The 19384-nt window shown below is 38.0% G+C and overlaps 1 protein-coding gene across 1 annotated transcript in view; it reads left to right on the forward strand.

The window, feature by feature from the left end:
* The window catches only part of HEATR1 (HEAT repeat containing 1), a 34969-nt gene that overhangs the window by 12268 nt on the left and 3317 nt on the right, over positions 1 to 19384 (forward strand). Inside the window, exons 15-39 of the mRNA XM_086877716.1 lie at positions 29 to 240; positions 516 to 637; positions 1226 to 1423; positions 2152 to 2335; positions 2597 to 2745; positions 3400 to 3592; positions 4118 to 4290; positions 4619 to 4786; positions 5634 to 5876; positions 6611 to 6742; positions 7160 to 7266; positions 8248 to 8391; positions 9153 to 9271; positions 9542 to 9663; positions 11120 to 11248; positions 12496 to 12726; positions 13392 to 13518; positions 13821 to 13987; positions 14605 to 14651; positions 15324 to 15447; positions 16285 to 16425; positions 16638 to 16927; positions 17693 to 17843; positions 18357 to 18515; positions 19187 to 19321. Of these exons, the coding sequence (XP_086733842.1) occupies positions 29 to 240; positions 516 to 637; positions 1226 to 1423; positions 2152 to 2335; positions 2597 to 2745; positions 3400 to 3592; positions 4118 to 4290; positions 4619 to 4786; positions 5634 to 5876; positions 6611 to 6742; positions 7160 to 7266; positions 8248 to 8391; positions 9153 to 9271; positions 9542 to 9663; positions 11120 to 11248; positions 12496 to 12726; positions 13392 to 13518; positions 13821 to 13987; positions 14605 to 14651; positions 15324 to 15447; positions 16285 to 16425; positions 16638 to 16927; positions 17693 to 17843; positions 18357 to 18515; positions 19187 to 19321 (3967 nt within the window). The remainder of the gene's footprint in view (positions 1 to 28; positions 241 to 515; positions 638 to 1225; positions 1424 to 2151; positions 2336 to 2596; positions 2746 to 3399; positions 3593 to 4117; positions 4291 to 4618; positions 4787 to 5633; positions 5877 to 6610; positions 6743 to 7159; positions 7267 to 8247; positions 8392 to 9152; positions 9272 to 9541; positions 9664 to 11119; positions 11249 to 12495; positions 12727 to 13391; positions 13519 to 13820; positions 13988 to 14604; positions 14652 to 15323; positions 15448 to 16284; positions 16426 to 16637; positions 16928 to 17692; positions 17844 to 18356; positions 18516 to 19186; positions 19322 to 19384) is intronic.

Below are 19384 nucleotides of genomic sequence, written 5' to 3' on the forward strand. Positions count from 1 at the left end.
ATTTTCAACATGATTTGTTCTCTTCTAGGTACAAGGTGTTGGAGCAAGCAGTAAAAATTTTAGTCGAAGAGGAGATTCTGAAAGAGAAGAAAGAACTGCTAGATGCAGCAGTAATGCAGTTGTTACCTTTTATGATAATCACTAATGCAAATTCAAAATCTTCAGATTGGAAAATGGCTGTTTGTTTGTCAGAGTCTGATCTTTGCTCCTTACATCCTTTGCTGAAGGGCTGGCCAGAAGGTAAAGCATTTCTTGTAACTAATTTGATAAGACAGAAGTTGTGGCAAGTTAGGACCTCATCCTTACTGAACTTAAACATATATTGAAGGAGGCAGGCTGTCACAATCAGGCTATCATGCTCTAAGTGTGAATAGATTTCTTAAAAAAAAGCTCTTTTCCAAGAGACAGAAATTGTTCAGTATGTTTCTGACTGATTCTATCAGTCAGAACCAGTATGTTAATACATGAATTTTATACCTAGGTTATTTGATTTTTATATTTTTCCCTTGGAACAGCTCTTGAAGAGGCAATTAAATCTACCAAGTCTGCAGAGTTGGTTGGAGTGGCCAATGAGAAAATTATTCTGCTACTTTCTGGAAACTTGACTTCAGGGGACCCCTCCTCACTATTGCAAACAGTAAGTGTGCCATGTCAGCCTAACCATAAAGAAGTTGTACTTCTCAGGTGGTGACTGTAATCAAACCAGTGTGATATAGAACTTTGCATGGCTGCTCTAGGCACTAGTATGCTATCATCAAACTGCTAGGCAAATATATGTATATGTGTGTGTATGTATATGTAACTATATGTATTCATTTTTTTGTATGTATGTATGTATGTATGTGTTTCAACACAATTCACATACATACATATATAAAATAGAAAACCACAATACATTCCATTTAAAATCAATTTCTTCCTTAACATGAAAAAAATAAGTGATTAACATTTTTGACAAATAATTATTGTAACTAAATTCGAGGAAATTTTAGTTTCCTGAAAAGAATTTTCTAGAGAGTAAACAAGTATACCTGTGGGTTGTTCATAGAAACTGATGTTTGTGCATTGCAAGGTTTCAAAGAGTACAATTACAGCAGACAGTAACTTTTTACCCTTGATAAAAAGTAAACAGTATTACACCATTTCTCATTTACACGTTCAATTTAGTCATAGTGAAGTCCCACTGTCATACTGATTTTTGTTGTCCTCCACTCATTTTTCTAAGGTTGATGACCTGATACTCGTTGCTGAAGCAGAATCTGACAGTGTGAGACAGAAAGTAACTGCTCATATAATTGGTTCAGTGCTTGTTCAGTGCTGCTGCGGTACACAGACGAAGGAAAATTATTTTCCAGTGGCTATCAGAGTCTTCTGCTTCTTGAATAAAAAAATTAAAGATCTCAGAACTTGTGAACCTGCAGAGGTAAGATGTAAACAGTATGGAGAGGGCATGTTCTTTGTACTGAAAACAGTATTAAGAAGATATTTTTAATTGTTTTTACTGAAAGCCAGGCTCAGAAACTTTGAGAAGTACTGAAAAATCTCACCTTCAATTTTTCTCATAGCAAAAACACACACTTGGCAATAGTGCCATTAAGAATTACTGTAATATTTTATATGTGTTTCATTGGAATTTTCTTGACTTACTTGGTTGAGAAACAGCTCTGGGTTTTTTCTGTGTGTAAGAAATCCATGTGAGCAGGGCTGTGCTTCTTTGTGTACATCCTCTCACATCTACACACCTAGTGGCACATGATAATTATTTATTCTGACCTCAGGTTATTCCATTAATGATTTTTGTATATGTAAGTATCTGAAAGATATGGATTATTTTTCAGGAACAAAGCTAGATGAAAATGTTAAACTGACTGTCAAAAATGCTGCAATTCCCAATCCCTTTGAAGAGATAGAGACTGATATTTTACTCCTCTGTTACCTCATTATGTATACTGTGATTATAGTAGAAAGAGCTGGCATAGGTTTTAAACCTGCAGATGCAAGTTTAAATGTAAAATCAGAAATGTAATTCACTCCGTAATAATACCTCTTTGGAGTTTCGAAATCAAATGTTGCTGAATTTTAATGCTAAATTTCTGTTTTCTGTTGCATGGAATTGTGACAGAATACATTAAAATTTACTTTTATTCACAGGAAACTGCCCTAAATTGGTCTGTTGAAACAGTAGAGGAAACTTTGGTGCCTAAGGACTTGTTAAGTGCATATATAGAAAAGCTCAACAGTGATGAGACTGCTCATGCAGAGGAGTCAGCTATGGTCCTGTTCTTACTGAAAAACTTCATTAATGGCCTAAAACCTCCCCTGTCATTTTCAAAAGGTAAATGTTAAGATCTTGCCTGTCCCTTACTTCAGTGAAAGAGGAAAGTTAATTTTTTTTTCCTTCAGAAGTTGCTGGAATCAAGAAAATACTGCTTCCCTAACCTTCTTTGTTATTGACATCTGTAAAGATTATTTACTTGTGAACATGAAATCAAACGATTGTATTGTCCTCTTTTAGCTAGAGATGTCTGCCTTCTCCTGGTTTCCATGGGTGTTCCTATGCACCTGCTGTGTCATAATTATAACCTGTGTTTTTTAGAGGAATCTTGGTGGAATCCAGAATCTTTGAATCAAGATAGCCAAGACTACCTGCACCTCCTTTTGGGGCTGTTTGACCTGCTTGTCAGTGGAGCTAGTGAGGGAAGCGATGCTCTTCAGTACAGAGCACTGATGAATCTCTTATTCAAGGTATTCTTTTTGAATTTGTTGCTCTGAATTTTGAGTCATCAACTATTACATGGTTGCATTAATTTTAAGGAAAACTAGAGAAAAATAGTCAACAGGTCATGCAATGCTGCTTGTGGCATTCAAGTACTGTGAGGAGATGGAAGTGTATGCTTCAGCTGGGTTCTTTAACCCTAATGAAATGTAATAATGGAAAACTAAAGTTAAAAAAAACCCAAAACAAAACACAAATGTACCAGTTGAGGCAAAGATGGAAACTGATTTGCAGGACAAGATCAAGAGCCTAAAGTTTGAGCAAAAAGTTGTGGTTCTGTCTACAAAGGGTTGCTCTGTAAAATTTGGTAGTGTTTAAATACAGAAACTGAAAGGAAAACTTCTAGGAGAAATTTTGCATTTCCTTATTACATCATCTCATGGTTTTTCACATGGATATGTAAATAGCATCTGGATTTGTGTACACATGCAGCAGTTACTAAATAACTTTTTCTCCCCTAAAGACACAGTTTTTCTGTTTTTCTGAGACAAAGTTCTCTTTCAGTGTAATCCTTTAAAATGGGCGGGGTGGTTTATCAAATGTTTTCAGTAGTAGTTTGCCAAATAAATTAAACAAGTGCTTTTTTAATTTCTTTTTTCATTTTCCATTGTGATGAATTTAAGGTACATCTAAAAGATTCAGAGGTTCTCTTCAAATTCCTTTCCATTTTATGGACTTACAGTTACAACCTTTCAAATCAACTGAACTATGAAGTCAGTGCAATGCTACAGACTCAGGCTCTGTATATTGGCTATGCACTGCTTGAATCACAAACAAACCAGAAAAAGAAACAACTGCTATCACCATCATCTCCAGGTAAAGTAAAACTGTCCATATATCTGCCTGTCTGTCTGTCTCTCATCTTGGAACTCAATCACAGTACTTTGTAATTTTGTGCAATTTTACTATGTTTTACACCATGAATGGTATCTCAGTTATTTATGTTTAGCTGCACTGGGCTGAGACAGTTCTCTTGCTGATTCTCTGGTGCAGTTGTAAGTCCAAGCTTGAAGTGAATCCACTTTTTTTTTTTTAACTTTAAAGTGTTAAGGGAGCACAGTGCTGTGCTGAAGGAGTCAGTTACAGGGCATTACTGTCTGTGCACTGTCAGGGTGTGACAGTAGCAATTTATGAACTCTGAGCTTAAACATGAATATAAGGACTGTGGTGAAGTTTAGTGTCATGAATCTGTCAGACTGGAGTTGATTTTGTGTACCCCAGAGGTTTACAGTGGAAAGAGACGACTTCTTAACTCCAAAGTAATGTTGATGTTTCTTCAGGGACAGCTGCAGTAAAATTTTCACCACTCACTTTACTCTGTTCTTTTCCTTCTTCTTGCAGTGGTGATATCTTTGCTAGTTAACTTGGGTAGTCCTGTGAGCGAAGTTCGAAGGGCTGCTCTCAACTGCCTCTCTTCCTTGAGAGGAATAAAGGAGTCTCTATTTCATCCTGTCCTTCAGCATTTGGACCAAAAGACAGAAGAGATTGTATCTGACCCAACATACATAGCACAGGTATTTTTTTAATTAAGGTGTACATTAATACAAGTTTTGTCTGCTGCTGTGAGCTTCTGTCTTACAGAAAAGAAATCAAGTTAATCAGGAAAGTTAATTGTATTTGTACCCTTTAGTGGACTGATTTATAATTTTCTTAGGAACTATAAAAATATTCAAGGGATATATTACATGCAGAGGTGAGAACCTAAGAGGCATTAATGATCTTCCAGATGAAGAGCTCTGCTTATAAATAGATTGCAGTGTTACAAAGGCATCAAGTAATTGTTCTTTTAAGGTATTTTTATAGCAAGAAAATAACTTAATTTTCACTTTGCTAATGAACTAGGTTATGGGAACTCTTTTTGGGGAGCTTGAGACACAGCCAAAACAGAAATCCCAGAAGAAAAAACTGTTGGAAGCTTTGGAAAACATACTTGAATGTGTACAGAGCCCTATTTTCCCATCTTATATTGCAAGAAACTTAATGAAAATTCTTAATGAAATCCATGGTGAAGTAAGTGCTGCCTTTTGAGATTTTTTATGGGTTCTGCACTTGAGTGAAATGCTGAAATCACATGTCACTTAGTAATAATGCTGTTAAATAATTCCATAATGTATTAGATTATTAGGTATTAAGTTGACACCTCCAATAATACGCAGTAAAGCTGTGAAGTATGGCTTGATGAAACATAAAACGTTTGCATGCTCCTTCCAGGAATGTAATGGCTGCAGAATTTTGCATTTGAATTTTTAAGGAAACTCCCTTGATATTACTAAAAAAGACTGTTTCAAAAGAGAATGTTACAGAAAAATGTATTACCTTGGTTAGTGAATATAGAGTTTTCTGTACAGAATTGAAAGGTATTAAGTAGTACTGTGAATTTCTTTTTTATATATTAACCAGCTCTTATCTAGCATATTCAGAATTCTCCAAGTGCTGGAAAATATATGACTTCAAAGTTCAAAAAATTAATTAAATTTGAATTTTTATGTTCTGTTCAGTTGTATGTGTCTAGAAAAGATTGTAAACTGCATAGAGGGGGTGAGTGGTTTTGATTCACGTTTGGGTTTTGTGGAAAACAGCAGTCGTAGATGGCTGGAAAAATTACCTTGTGTCTGTGCCTTGAAATTATGAAATACAGCTCTGCAAAGGAGAATAGCTGAGGAGCAGATGAGCAGGTACTTGGGGTAGTCTCATGTTATGTCTTGTATTTTTTCCAGTTGAACAACTGTTGCCTAAAATACTGTATGCAGTGTGGTCCGAGAAAGGGGATGCTGCAGTAAAGTGAAGCTGTGCTACTGGAAAGTTGTTAAATTGAGAATGGATAAAAAGTTCTGTTACACATTTTCTCTGTTTGCAGATGGTTCTCTCTCAACTCTTGCCTGTACTAGACCGTTTGCTAGAGAAGGTCTTTAACAAACCTGAGGCAATGTTAAAAGATGAAGTCATTCTCCTGCATCTAATCCTTGGAAAGTTTAATGAATATTCAGCAACCCTCCTGTGCAAGAATCAGCAGAGTCTGGATTTATTTATCAAAAGCCTGCATGCTGCCAAGAAAATGTATGAAGAAATTCCACCATTTCAGATCACAGCACTTGGGCAGGTATGGCTTTATGAAATATCTTTTATTTCTTTTTATGCTTAAAGCAGCTAGCAGTGTTTGAGATTGGATTTACAAGTGCTCTTCCTGTGTGGAGGAGTCCACAGCTTTTGACCTGTCTTTCTTTTGCTACAAGATTTCAATGTCTCCATACTGTCTTTGAATCATCAAAACAGACTGCAAAACTTGAACTCTTAAAATTATCAGAAAGAGATTTTGCTGCTTGCTCTATTTTTTTTCATTTTGACAAGCACAAAATAGTAGTACTGTATTTGCATGCAGACAAATTCCTGTATTGTTACAGATAATAGTATTCCACAGATTTTAGGTTTTTGTCAGTCAGGCAAGAGCTTTACTTAATGTTTTTCATCTGAGAAAAAATTGTCAACAAAACACAGTAGATGAGAAAAAGTTTCATTTGAAGGAAGCTACAAATTTGGGCCTGTATTGGCCAGGTGCTGGCATGAATTTCCCAAAGGCTGGCAAAAGCAAGTTTGTTTCCCACACCAGTCAAGTTGTGTTAAAGATTGCAGAAATCAGTTTGTCTCTTGGTTATTTCACATGTATGTGATTTACATCTTAAATATTCCTGGATATATACAAATATTTAGTTAATATGCATATTTTTGCAAAACTGTATGATAGGGTGTGTCATACAGAATTCATACATTAATTCATTATCTTGCAATTTTCTTAAAGTAAATCTCTCTGCATGCTTTTCTTTTCCCCTTTTGTAGATTACTAAGCCATTCTTTGCAGCTGTATCAGATGGGATGGTGCAACAGAAGCTACTAAAAGTATTGTTTGACTTACTCTTAAACTGTAAGAACCCACTTTGTGCCCAGACAGTCAGCAGTGTGTTTAAAGGGGTAAGTGTCAACCTCCAGAACACAGAAATATGTTCAAACCTGTTACAGTGTGATTTTGTGTCACTTACCTTCAGTAACACTTGCTTATCATCATTTATAGTGGGAAAGGAAGGGGAAGTTTTTTGTCAAATAATAGAGTACTGTTAATGTTGTGAAAAGTTTGTTAAATGACTGCTTTTAAAAGGTGTTTCTTTAAAACCCACCTATCAGTCATTTACTACACTAAGTGAATGAATTCAGCAGGAGTCACTTCTTTTCTACTGCACTGATTTTCATTTTCTGGGATATGACAGGAATATGTGGATTATATACCCATATCTGCATGAAAGGGATGTGTTTTTAGAAAAAAGGCAGGGCACAGATGTGTGATGTGACAAATTGTTCATTGGTGCTTGCATTGTTATTGTTTTGTTTCAGATTATAGTGTGTGCTGAGCAGATTGTCAGAGAACTGGAGCCTCCTGAGAAAACCAAAAGTCTGGCCACTGTTCAACAGACTAGAAGGCAGAAAATGCAGCAACAGAGGTAAAATAAGTAGAAACCCACAAGTACTGTCCACACAGTTTGAAAACACCTCTTGTCTTAATAATTGCATCATTTGTACTGAAAACGCAAACAACTATTTCTTCTTTTCCTGTCCACAGTAAAATAAACCCAAGCAACTTTTGGCATGAGAAAAGCAACTCATGTCACTGTTGGACAACTGATGGAAGTACAGTCAAAATATATTGAAAAATTCAGTATATTTAATGTTGGCAGTTGCTGTTATAGAATCTTGATACAGTTGAAAAAGATTCATTTTTGTTAATGGCAATGTTAGTTTTAAATATAGATGCATGGACAAATTACATACACTTGGCTGAAACCTAATAAATGTTCACCAAATTATTCGTTAGTTGACTGAAAAATGGTATTTTTTTCAATAAGATGGTAATACAATCACAAATTTTTAGATCTTTGTCCTGTTTCTTCTCTCCATTTTCATAAAAAACTATTTTGTTCACTTACTTTCTTTAAACATCTTTTCAGCCACATTAGAACAGAATATTGAGTTAATTTTCCTGGTTTGACTTAGAATAGCTTTTCTGATTTTCCTTCACTTGACCATTTTTTGAATAATCATCAGCTATTAGATTGACCCATCTGTAAACTGTACCTGTCACAGTTTACAAACACACAGGCCCACACACCTCCTCCATTGCCTGCATAATCAGTGTGTTAACCACCAGTAGTTCCAGAGAAGCAAGTTTCCTGGACTGCAAGCAGATTGTCATTTGGACAGTTACCCAGTAACAGATAGGTCTGGATTTTTTGCTGTTGTTTGTTTAAAATGTGTTGCTGCTTCAGTCAAAAACCCACACATTGCCACCTCCCCAAGGAGCAGCAGTAGAGGACATACATTACTTTGTGAAAAAAAAATTGTCTTTTTTTTCCTTGGGTGGCTGTGTGTGTGTTTCTTGTAGCATTTCTTTTGGAAATCCCTGATAGTTTGTCTTGTCTTTTTAGAAAGCCTCAAGATGCAGAATTGGCACCAGAAACAAGCCACTTCAGCTGGCAGAGGGTGATGCTTATTCTGGAGTTGCTGCAGCATAAGAAGAAGCTTCGACGTCCGCAGGCATTGGTACCTGCACTTTTCAACCTTCTGAGCAGGTAATGGTGCTCCCACAAGAGAGCCCTGGAGCCTTCTCTTCTGCAGCACACCCTAAAGCATGGAAATCTGGGCTGCTGTGTCTCTGCTGTTGCCGTGTCTTGTAGCTTAGCTTGCCTTTTTCAACTGAACCTCTTTTAGGCAAATCAGAGGAGGGGAGTGGGAAGTTATTACTATTTTTTCCCTTTGAAACAATGAGATTTTTACCTGATGCATAGTTTCTCTTGTGTGAAAACTTCATTGGGTAGAGGGCTTGGGATTGCCAAGAAGGATGACACCTGTCCTAAAACTGGGATCATTGGCAGGACCCGTCTTCAGCAGAGCTATTATAATTCTCTAAGCTTAGAAATTCCTCCCAGCACATGGTGGAACAGCCTTAGCCCAGTGCAACCTAAGGAAACTATTGTTTTTCCTGCCAGCCCTATATCCAGGCACTTAGAAAAGTTTATATATGTATATATATATAGGGTGTTTGTCTTCCTTTCCTTAAGACTTCCTAGTACATAGACTGGCAATTATAGTCCAGGTTATACTTATGTTTTTGGCAGTGCTTTGATAAATGTCTTTTATTAGACCAGTCGATGCATTTGAAAACAAAAAAAGAAACTTTTGGCAAAGAAACTTCGCAAAAACTTTTGGCAAAGACTTTTGGAAATCTGAGTTTGGAACTTAGGTGGAATTAAAATTGCAGTTTCTTATTTGTATCTTAATACGCAGTTTGGACACTTAATTTTCTGTCTCATTTTTTGTCATGAATGTATAGGTGTCTGGAACCCATGGCGTCAGAAGAAGAAAATATGGAATATACAAAGCAGCTGATCCTCAGCTGCCTGCTGAACATCTGTCAGAAATTGTCATCAGATGGTAGCAAGGTCCCAGCAGGTAAAAATCACCAGACTCATCTCTTGGTAGTTCTCTCACCAGGTCAACATTAAAACAGTGGTCTCTAACTTGTTTTTTTTCCTCAGTCTACACTGAGTTTTGTTGAGGAGAGAGGGATTCCTCTATAAGGGTATACAAGTTTGCCTTCCTAATAATTTTTTGTAGATGCATTAGGTATGGTTTGCAAACTGAAAGCAGTGCTGGAGTGTACTGTTTATTCCTACGTGGCCAACCATTAATGTGTTAATCGGTGAATATTTTTACCTGCAGATATCTTGGACAAAGAAAAATTCAATGTGGAACTGATAGTTCAGTGCATCAGGATTTCTAAAATGCCCCAGACACACCACCATGCTCTGCTACTCCTTGGTGCTGTGGCTGGAATGTTTCCTGTAAGTAACACCTGGAACTTATGTGTCGGCTCTTCTCTTTGGTTTCCAAATATTGAATAGAGCAAAGAACGTACAGATCTGTTCTGTGGGGAAAAACTTCCTGAGAAGAATCTAGAGGCAAAATGGATAGGTTCCCTGCTCTTTTAGGGCTTTCTGTTCCATTTTAGTTTTAAACAAACGTCTGTTCTGATGCTTGGGTCACCAGTCATTTATGGCTCTCAGTGAAGTGCAGTAGAAATGGAAGAAGCTTTCTGACAGCAGCTCTGCCTCACCCTCCCACTGTGATCACAGTTCTCATGCCTTGTTTCTTTCTCCTGCTTTTTTATATAAAAAGGCAAACACCTGACCCGATAGCACATGCATTCTTGCAAGTTCCTATCTTGTGCAACACTGAAAAATGTAATTGTAGTTGATAATAAAACTGGGTTGTTCTGATTTCAATTGACTGAGAAACAGGCCTTTTCATGTCTGGACTGAAGTTTGCCTGTACAGTGTTCTAAGATTCTTTTTTTTTGAAACTCTAAGCCAGCAAAATGTATCCAGGTGTATCAAACTCCATTTGCATCTTTATATTCACCTCAGTATTTTCTCCACACATTTGGAAAGGTAGCATGTTTTCCAAAAGACAAAACTGTGATGTTTTTGATAATTTTTTGGAGGATTTTGTGGTTTTACTGTTTGAGGTTTTTTGTTTCCATCTTATTGCCATCACCTGCTATAGAACCAGGCATTTATTTTACATTAATATTGGCTCTTACAAAATTTTCAAGGTGAAAAATAGAAGGAAACATTTTGTATTCACCTCATCTCACTTTTAAAATCTAAAACACTTCTTCCAGTCACTAAAACTAAATGAAAAATATGTCCATAATTTATTGCTCTAAGTCCTGGCAAAATCTAGAAAACTAACTTTTGAGCTAGGTGACACCTGTAATCCAGCCTTGTTAAAACTGGTTATTATTATTACAGTCTAGGCCCCCAAAAAGCCCCCAAAATTGAAATGAGCATAGTTGATTTACCCTGCATGACTTTTTGTGGATATTGCAGATGTTTTACAGATAGAAAAAAAGGCAGGTAGGAAAATCACTGGACTCTGTGCCACAACCACATTTGAGTTTCTGCAGATCTCCTTGTAGCTGGTTTTACTTATATTTACCTGGCACTGAGTGAAAGGATACGAGGTGTTTTATCACACTAAGCTCTCAATTTCCACTCTAATTACTTGCTTAGATGGTTTCTAAATAATGTTTAGAACTCTACCAATCACACAGTAAGTAGCATTAAGGGACAATATGCATTTAAAACTCATTTAGGGAGATTTTGAAAGATAATCATGATTCTCTTTTGGTTTTCTGGGGGTTTTTTTATAGCAATCAAGTGTCATTTGTGGGAATGAGAAACACCTTCAGGTACAATATGCACAGCACATAAACTAATTTCATCTGTTCTTTTCCAGGATAAAGTTCTTCACAACATTATGCCCATTTTTACATTCATGGGAGCAAATGTCTTGCGTCTGGATGATACCTACACTTTCCAAGTAATTAACAAGACAGTGCAGATGGTTATTCCTGCTCTTATACAGGTACATTTGTCTAATTAATGGAAAGCTTATTAATTAAGTAAATTATTTAGAATATTGGTGGTAGAATAAGTTGTCACCTACTCTAGGGTTATTTTGATAGACATTAGATTATCATATAATGTAATTCAGACTCCTCTGTCTCTGACCAAGTTCATCAGACTGCTGCTTCTTTTCAGTCTTTTGAGTTCCTGCACTTCATAAATGGTTTAGCCAAAATTACCACAACTATATGTGGAGAGGACCTGAAATATATTTTAAGTTCAAGCTTTTCATCATAAAAGTAGCAGGCAAGTTCAGTAGAGGAACCATTGGAAGGAAGAATCTGGTTATTAGTCCTGTAATATGTCATGGTCATAGGGTTAGTAGATATGGTCTACTCTTATATCTCTTACTACTATATGGTCACTAAGAAGTGTAAGGGTATAATATTTGCCAAATTCTTTAACTCTTCCAGCTGGTGTTTGTGGGCCTTTTCTTGGCTTTGCCTGGAGCCCTTTGATAAATGGCTATAAACCAAAATAAAAATTGATGCTCATTTTTCAAATCGACCATTTCTTCTTTCATATTCCACTTGCATGTAAGAAATCTTAATTCTTGATAATTACCAGATTTAAACATGAAAAATGCTGTGTAAATGTCATGTAGAAATGAAATGGGGAAAAAAAATTACTTCTATAATGAGCTGAGGATTTCCCATACTATTTTTAATTATATGTGCACCCATTTTTCATCCTCTTGCAGGTCTCTGTTATATAAAAAGAGCGACAGCTTGATTTCTTCAATTTTTTTCTTTTAAAACCTCCCCTGGCAGCCCACGCAAGTTTCTGTGACAAGTTATTTGTGGCACACAATAATTACATGTGGGACAAGCCTAATGTTATTTAATTCAGACCATGTAGCCCATGTATTTTATTTTTCCTGGACCCTTGAATCTAAGACCCTAAAGGCAAAGTTTTCTGAAGGATGTGGCTTTGCTGTCTTGTTTCAATTGATGCCAAGTAGAGTTTTTCTCTTTTTTGTTTTTCTTTTTTTTTTCCCCTTTTTTAATTTTATTTGAAGCTCTTTCTTTAACACTTGAAAGGAACTGTATGATTAAAAGCTTTATTTGGGAACACTTACGTTTTCCTTGAGGTGATGCATTTGGTAGTGCTGTTGTCTGGCACATAGTGCTTCATTTTACTTTCTGAAGTTGCAAGACCTTGTACCCATCTGCAGTAACGTGTCTGAGCTGCTGTATTTGTGCACAGGCTGAAGACAGTGACTTGTCAGAGTCCTCAGGAAGCGTGGAGGAGGTGGTGATCAAGATCATCCGTGTGTTTGTGGATGCCCTGCCCCACGTGCCGGAGCACCGGCGCCTGCCCATCCTGTCCCAGCTGATCACTACGGTGGGAGGAGACAAATTCCTCTGGGTTCTCCTGGTGCTGCTCTTTGAGCAGTATGTGACCAAAACTGTGACAGCGACATCAAGCACAGACAAGGTTAGCAGGCTGAGGGAGTCAGCTTTTTCCTTGGGAGACTGGTGTCTTTTGTTTGCGGTCTTGCTTTTAAGAAGGTTCTCAGTAAGCCCCAGGTTATGCTGGAAAAGGTTGTGAGCTCTGGATTTGTGCTCCAGCAGAACCTGGTGGTGATGTTGACTATAATTGGTACTGTACATTCAGTGGTGTTATGTCCTGGAGCCTGAACAATAAATCAGATCATATTGTACAGCAATCCTTGATCTGAAGAGCTGATAATCTAAACATGTAGTGCTTCAATAGTAATGAAGTTGGGTTTTTGTCCTTCAGTTGTGTTTGTGAAATATGGTACTGGTCTTTCTCCACAGACCAAGATGAAAACCCTGTTAAGTTTTTGTGTAGGCAGGCCCTGAGATTAGATGAAAGCGTAGTTTATGGGGAAACAGAAAGAATTATTAAAGGAACACTGGTGAAAAGATAGTCTTTGCTGCAGCAGTTTAATCTCACTGCACCCTCTGGAGCTATGTTCTCTCCAAGAGCTTGCTGCTTTTACCATGTTAATCCTGGCAGTGTCCAGCTCAGCATGCTCACTGAGGAGTTTTTGAGTATTTTTTATTATTATTGATAGAAATATTCTTTCTTAATCCTTAAAATATTTCTTTTTTTTTTTTTTTCTGAACCATTAACAGGATGCTGTTCTGGAAGCAGACACTGAGTTTTGGATTTCCATCTGCTGCGAATTTAATGTATGTTCGCAGTTCCAGAGCGTGATGAAAATAATCCAGTACCTGACAGAGCTGCCAGAGAACAAAGAAGGTAACCACAGAACTGAGCCAGCAAATGCATGTAAACCTTCCTAATGTAAGAGACAAGGGATAGTGCTTTAAAACTAAAAGAGGATAGATTGAGACTAGATATAAGGAGGAAACTTTTTACTCTGAGTGGTGAAGCACTGGAGCAGGTGTCACAGAGAGGTGGTGGATGCCCCATCCCTGGCAGTGTTGAGGGCCAGGCTGGGTGGGGCTTTGAACAACTGCAATTACACTTTGTTTCTGTGATCAGAAATGAAATATCTTTTATTCTTGGGTGCAAATTTGTTTTGTCAATATCTTCAACAGATGATCCTGGGACAAAAAAGTTAAGAACATGTAAGACAAAGCCGAAAAATCAGGATGGGCAGCTCTTTAATGTGGAGTCTCACTCCGACAAACAACTTCGGCACTTCAAATTCTTGTCAGTCTCCTTCATGTCACAGCTTCTGTCCTCTCAGAGTTTTGTGAAAAAGGTAAAAATGGCAATTTGCTTCTAGACTGATCACAGTAAGTGATTGTGCCATATTGTAGTAGCTGAGGTGTAATTTACTTTTTAGTATTCAAAGGGGTGGCACTGTCCAGTGTATCTTGCTGACACCTTTATTGACACAGCTTTGAGACCTCTCAGTAATGTTACTTATTTTTTAATGAGGCTTTTCCAGACAGACTCCCACTTATGTGACTGATGCATATGTAACCAAGTGAAATTCTGGTCCCAGTGTATTCCCACTGGCTTTATGGATTTTGGGATTTCACTTACAGCCTGTGTAACTCGAAATTCAGTGTGGGATTCATGCTGTTAATTGAAAAGACAAAATCTTACAAATTTCAGGCTCTGACTCTAGCTGGTAGTTCCAGTTTTTCAGCTGAAAAATCATCCACCAGCATGAAATGTATTTGCTAATGTGACTGCATTGCCCAAGGTTCTCGGGTTCCTTCTAGAATGATGGCTTAAGCACAAGTGTAGGGACTCATAATTATCATGTTAGTGGACATTTGATTCAAAAAAAAACCAAATTTGTGTAATCTGGCATTTTAATTTAATGAAGGGAGGTAAGTTTCATATTTTCATTCTTGCTTTTTAAACCAGATAGTTGAATATGAAGAAAGAGAAGAGCTGCAGGAGTTGGAACGGAGGTATGCTTTAAATATGCCGTAGTCCTATTTTTACTATTTTTTACTGCAACCCAGGAATATCTTTAAAAGTGTAGTGCCATTAGAATGTCTTTTACTCTAGTAATACTTTTTTAATGTCCTCTGCAACAAGCAGTATTTATTATGTGTAAGTTAACTGGGTTTTGTTTGGTTTTTTCTTTTAATAGAATGTGGAGCTTTTTATTTCTGAAAAATTACCCAGTATTCACTATTTTCTATATTTTTGATGGAGGTTATTTACATGCTTGGCCTTAACTGTCATGCTATTCATGTCTGAATTACTAAAGGAATTCCGGATTTTTAGCACAATATATTGGTTCATTAGTGGATAAAAAAGTTAATCATTGTTCACAGGTGCCTCTGTATTGGTGTAAGTACCAGTAATCAATGATCACAGTTGTAGCCATTGTGCTGTAAAGCCAGTGATAGGAAACTGAGGGTTCCTTTTGCAGAAGCCTGACTTTTATGTTTGTTCAAATAGAAAAAGCATGTAAGATTTATTTTAAATGCTGTGTTCCGTGAATGCTCGTTTTTAAATTTTTCTGTTTAATTTCCTTTTATTTTTGTTGTCTTGTGAGATTTTATGCTTTCCAGTGATACCAATGGATTTCTTTAGTCTTGTTACTTACTGAAAATTACTTCCTTTCTGTCTAGGCTGTTAGAAGATGTCCTTCACTACATAAACACTGTGGCATCTTCAGTGGAAGGAAATGTGGACAAGCCAACAGCCAAATTTTGGAGGGTTCTGCTTAGCAAGTGTTATGATATGCTGGATAAAGTATGTCTCACTAAGCCCCCATGTTAGCACTGGGGCATCGCTGCTCTTGCTTGTTAACATGATTATAAACCTTGTAGGGTTTCTTGTTGAATTTACTATATTTCACTGGATGGTCTGCAGCCTGGTACAGCAATGTTTAAGTTCGGCTAACAACTTGAATAACTACAGCTAACAGCTTCTTAGAAGCAGAACAAAAATCAGGAATGCTTTTTTCCTTTAGTTTAATAATTCTGCTGGCTGCTGGTGGAGATAAATGGCTCTTGGAAGCATTTCTCACTGTTAACTCATAAAATGACTTAACTAATGATGTTGCATATTTCTACATGAAATTAAATCCTTACACTTTTCATCTTACTATTTTTTCTGATTAGAAATATATTTGAATATATTTTAGAAATATATTTGAATATATTTATATTTGAGTTCATGAGAAATTGAGTGGCTATCTTATTGCATAAGTCAGAACATACATCTTTTTATGGCTTGTAATTGTTTTTTGTTTACCTGTAAAGCATATTCCAGTTTTCACAATGTACACACAGAGGGCATTGGCAGAATTATTTTGGGTAAAGAGGGATAGCCCACAAGAGCAGATAAATGGACTTGTTCAGGAAATGTCAGAGCTAGTGGATAATGGCTGCTTAGCAGCCAGTGAACACAGACTAGCTAGAACCTGCTCTATTGTTTTGTGTGCCTCAGATACAGCATTGCTGGCTTGTCCCCTCTTCTTTGATCCTGAAACCTTTGGGGGAAGTTGAAGAGAGTCTTATCAGGAGGCTGCCATGCCACAGTACATGCAAAAACACTTATGGTACTGTTTTGTTTGTTTTCTTGTAGGTCAATGCATTACTGCCAACAGAAACCTTCATCCCTGTAATTGGGGGACTGATGATGAATCAGCTGCCGTCGGTGAGACGTAAGGCCATGGACCTCCTGAACAACAAGGTGCAGCAGCGCACCAAGTGGCAGAAGAGCCAGGTGAGGCAAAGGGGTGAAACCCAGTTCCTTTAGCAAAAGTACCCAGAGAGAGATAGATGTGCAAGTGCTTGATGCTGTGTAAAGAAGCCGAGTACCAGTGGTAAGCCTGGCAAGGGCTCTTGAGCAGTGACACCAAGGCCACCTGCCCACAGCTACCTTGCAGGTCCCGAGTTTCTAACTGTGTATCTGATGTGTGTGTTCTGTCCTCTCAGATCCTGCAGCTCTTAGAGCTGGTTCCTGAGCTCATTGCCATCGTCAAGTGTAGAAGAAAGGAGGAAGAGGAGGAGCAAGCCATCAACAGGCAGACTGCTTTGTTCAGCCTCAAGCTGCTCTGCAAAGGTTTTGGCACAGAAAATCCAGCACCATTTGTGCCTGTTCTGAAAACTGCCATTGATCTCATTTCTTCAGAGAAAGAGGAAAAAAATGTGATGGGAAGTGCTTTGCTCTGTATAGCTGAGGTCACCTGTACACTGAAAGCACAAGCAATACCTCAGCTTCCAAGGTACTGTTGGGTTCTTCTTAACAGAACCAACTGCAGCAGGAATTAGTTATACCAAAATGCATGACTGAAGGAATGCTGATGAAGGCCTGATGGCAGTCTGTCCCATGTGTGTTTTGTGTAGACAAGATTAAAAGTATTTCTAGTGCTTGAAGGTGCTTTGTAAAGCAAAATAAAACTAGGAACTAGTGGGGAAAATTGTAAGACTTTTATAATGCACAGTAGAGTTCCTTATGGAGTCTGCTGCTGTCACTAGAGAGGCAACCTTTATGGCTTTAGAAAAATCAGACCATAGTCTGTATTTTTTCCGTAGAACAGATTGCATTTAAAAACATGAGAATGAGTACAGTTGAAAGCCCTTCATGCTACATTATTTTATTCTCCCTATTCAAGAAGAATCCAAGTATCTAATGTGCTCCTTGTAAGACTGTTTCATTTCTTTAGAAATATAAGTCTCTTCTTGTCATTAAATCTTAAAACTGAAGACAGGGTTTTGAGTAACTTGATAGAGTGAAAGGTGTTTATCTAAATGACTTTTAAAGATTTCTTCTGACCAAACCATTCTGTGATTCTAAATCTAATATCCTTCATCAGCTTCAACATAAAATATGGCAATGAGCCCAGAATCCTGAGTTTTCTCAAATACGCAAGTAAAAACTCTAGTGAAAATTGTCCTTGCAGGCTTAACAGGTGGATTTTTTTTGACTGGAAACATACCTCCAAATGGTCAGTTACTTCACCTTTCTCTATTTGTTTGGTTATTCACAGGCTGATGCCAGCACTCTTGAAGACTTTAAAAAGTAAGAAGGAGCTGGTCTCCAATGAGATTTACCTGCTGAGTGCCATCACTGCTCTGCTAAAGGTTGCAGAAACACTGCCACACTTCCTTAGTCCTTACCTTTTGGAGTGCTTGTTGCAGGTGAGCTCTGTGGCTCCTACAGGTGTGTAAAGTGGGGACAGGACCTGTGTAGATCCCAGAAGAAGCTGTAGAGATTGCTTTTTTCCTCTGAAACTTAAGTAGGAGTGTGTGGCAACCATGTGAAAGCTTGTAACATACTACTCTTCTACTCGCTTTCTTACGCAGGTAACTCAGATACAGAACCTAAGAGCATCTCCTCCCTCAGATAGGTTCATTTTGCCTCTTTGAAGAGGGAGATGAATCATGAAAGATTATTCTTTAATATCCAAAGTCTCCTCAGATGTGTATCTGACACTCTTGTTGGAGTAATTCTAACCCTCTGCTGCTGACATGGGCATCTTGCAGTGTTTGTCATATGAAGACAGTGAGGCTTTATACACAGACAGCTTAATGTAAGGTGTTCCAGGTGGTGCAAACAGAAAAATTCCTTTCTGACATTTACAGCAGACCACTACTATAAAATAAGTTCTTAAGTTGCTAAGTAGGCCTGACTTTTGTTGGAATTCCCGACAGGTTGTCCGCTTGGAAAAGATTGTGGCCGAGTTTGGTCCTTCTTCCCAGATCAGTGTCCGTGTAGCAGCACTGAAAACCATCCTAGCGACAAGGCTGGCCCCCCGAATACTCCTGCCTGCAGTTACCAAGTGTTACAGTGAAGTGCTGCATACCCGCAAGGTAAGGGAAGTTTCTTCATCCTTTGGTACTGTGATCAAGAGGGAGAATTAAAAAACAAACAAGCAGGCCAAATTTTGGTTCAGCTGTGTCCCCTCCCCTCCCCAGCTCCTGGGCCACCACCAGCCTGCTCACTGTGGCCGCAGAATGAGAAACAAAGGAAGTCTCATAAGCACTGTTCCGCAATAGCTAAAACACCGCTGTGTGATCAGCATTGTTTTGGCCACAGATCTAAAACACAGCACCATGTGAGCTGCTCTGAAGAAAATTAACTCCATCCCAGCCAAATCTACCACAGTCTTTATATTATAATCTCTGGGGGTTTTTGTACTGCTGCGGTGATTCAGGAAAGGTAGATCTGGAAGAGATCCAGCAGTTTAATGTCCTTTGTGTGTTAGATGATGAATGCTTGGGAGATCATCCCATTCAAAAAGGATTTCAGGAACATGAGTGAGTCAGAATTCTCTCCAGTATGGCAGAGTGTAGACAAAAAGCTTTTCAGGAATCCTACTACCTTAAGCCTCCAAAAGTACGGTGAAAAAGCTTATTTATTTTACCAACCGTATTTCAATGAGTAAATGCATGAAGTACATAAATCCAGTTCCCTAGTTACATTTCTCAGTTACTGTCAATATCACAGTGGCCTTTGCATTACTTTGCTTTTGTTTTGGCAGAACTGCTTGGGTCCCCTTATGAACATTTTGAAGGAGCACATTGCTGGTATGGAGAAGGAGCACCTGATCTCCCATCAGCCTGAACTGACCGCGTTTTTCATGAAAGTCTTGGACTTCCGAACAGAGCATGCCGAGGTAGCTTGATTGGGAGGATGAGCAGTAGCTGCACCTCTCTACATGCCAGTTCTATCACTCGTT

This window comes from Cyanistes caeruleus, chromosome 2 (genome assembly GCF_971803275.1).
Source record: "Cyanistes caeruleus chromosome 2, bCyaCae1.hap1.1, whole genome shotgun sequence".
In the NCBI taxonomy this organism is placed as follows: domain Eukaryota; kingdom Metazoa; phylum Chordata; class Aves; order Passeriformes; family Paridae; genus Cyanistes; species Cyanistes caeruleus.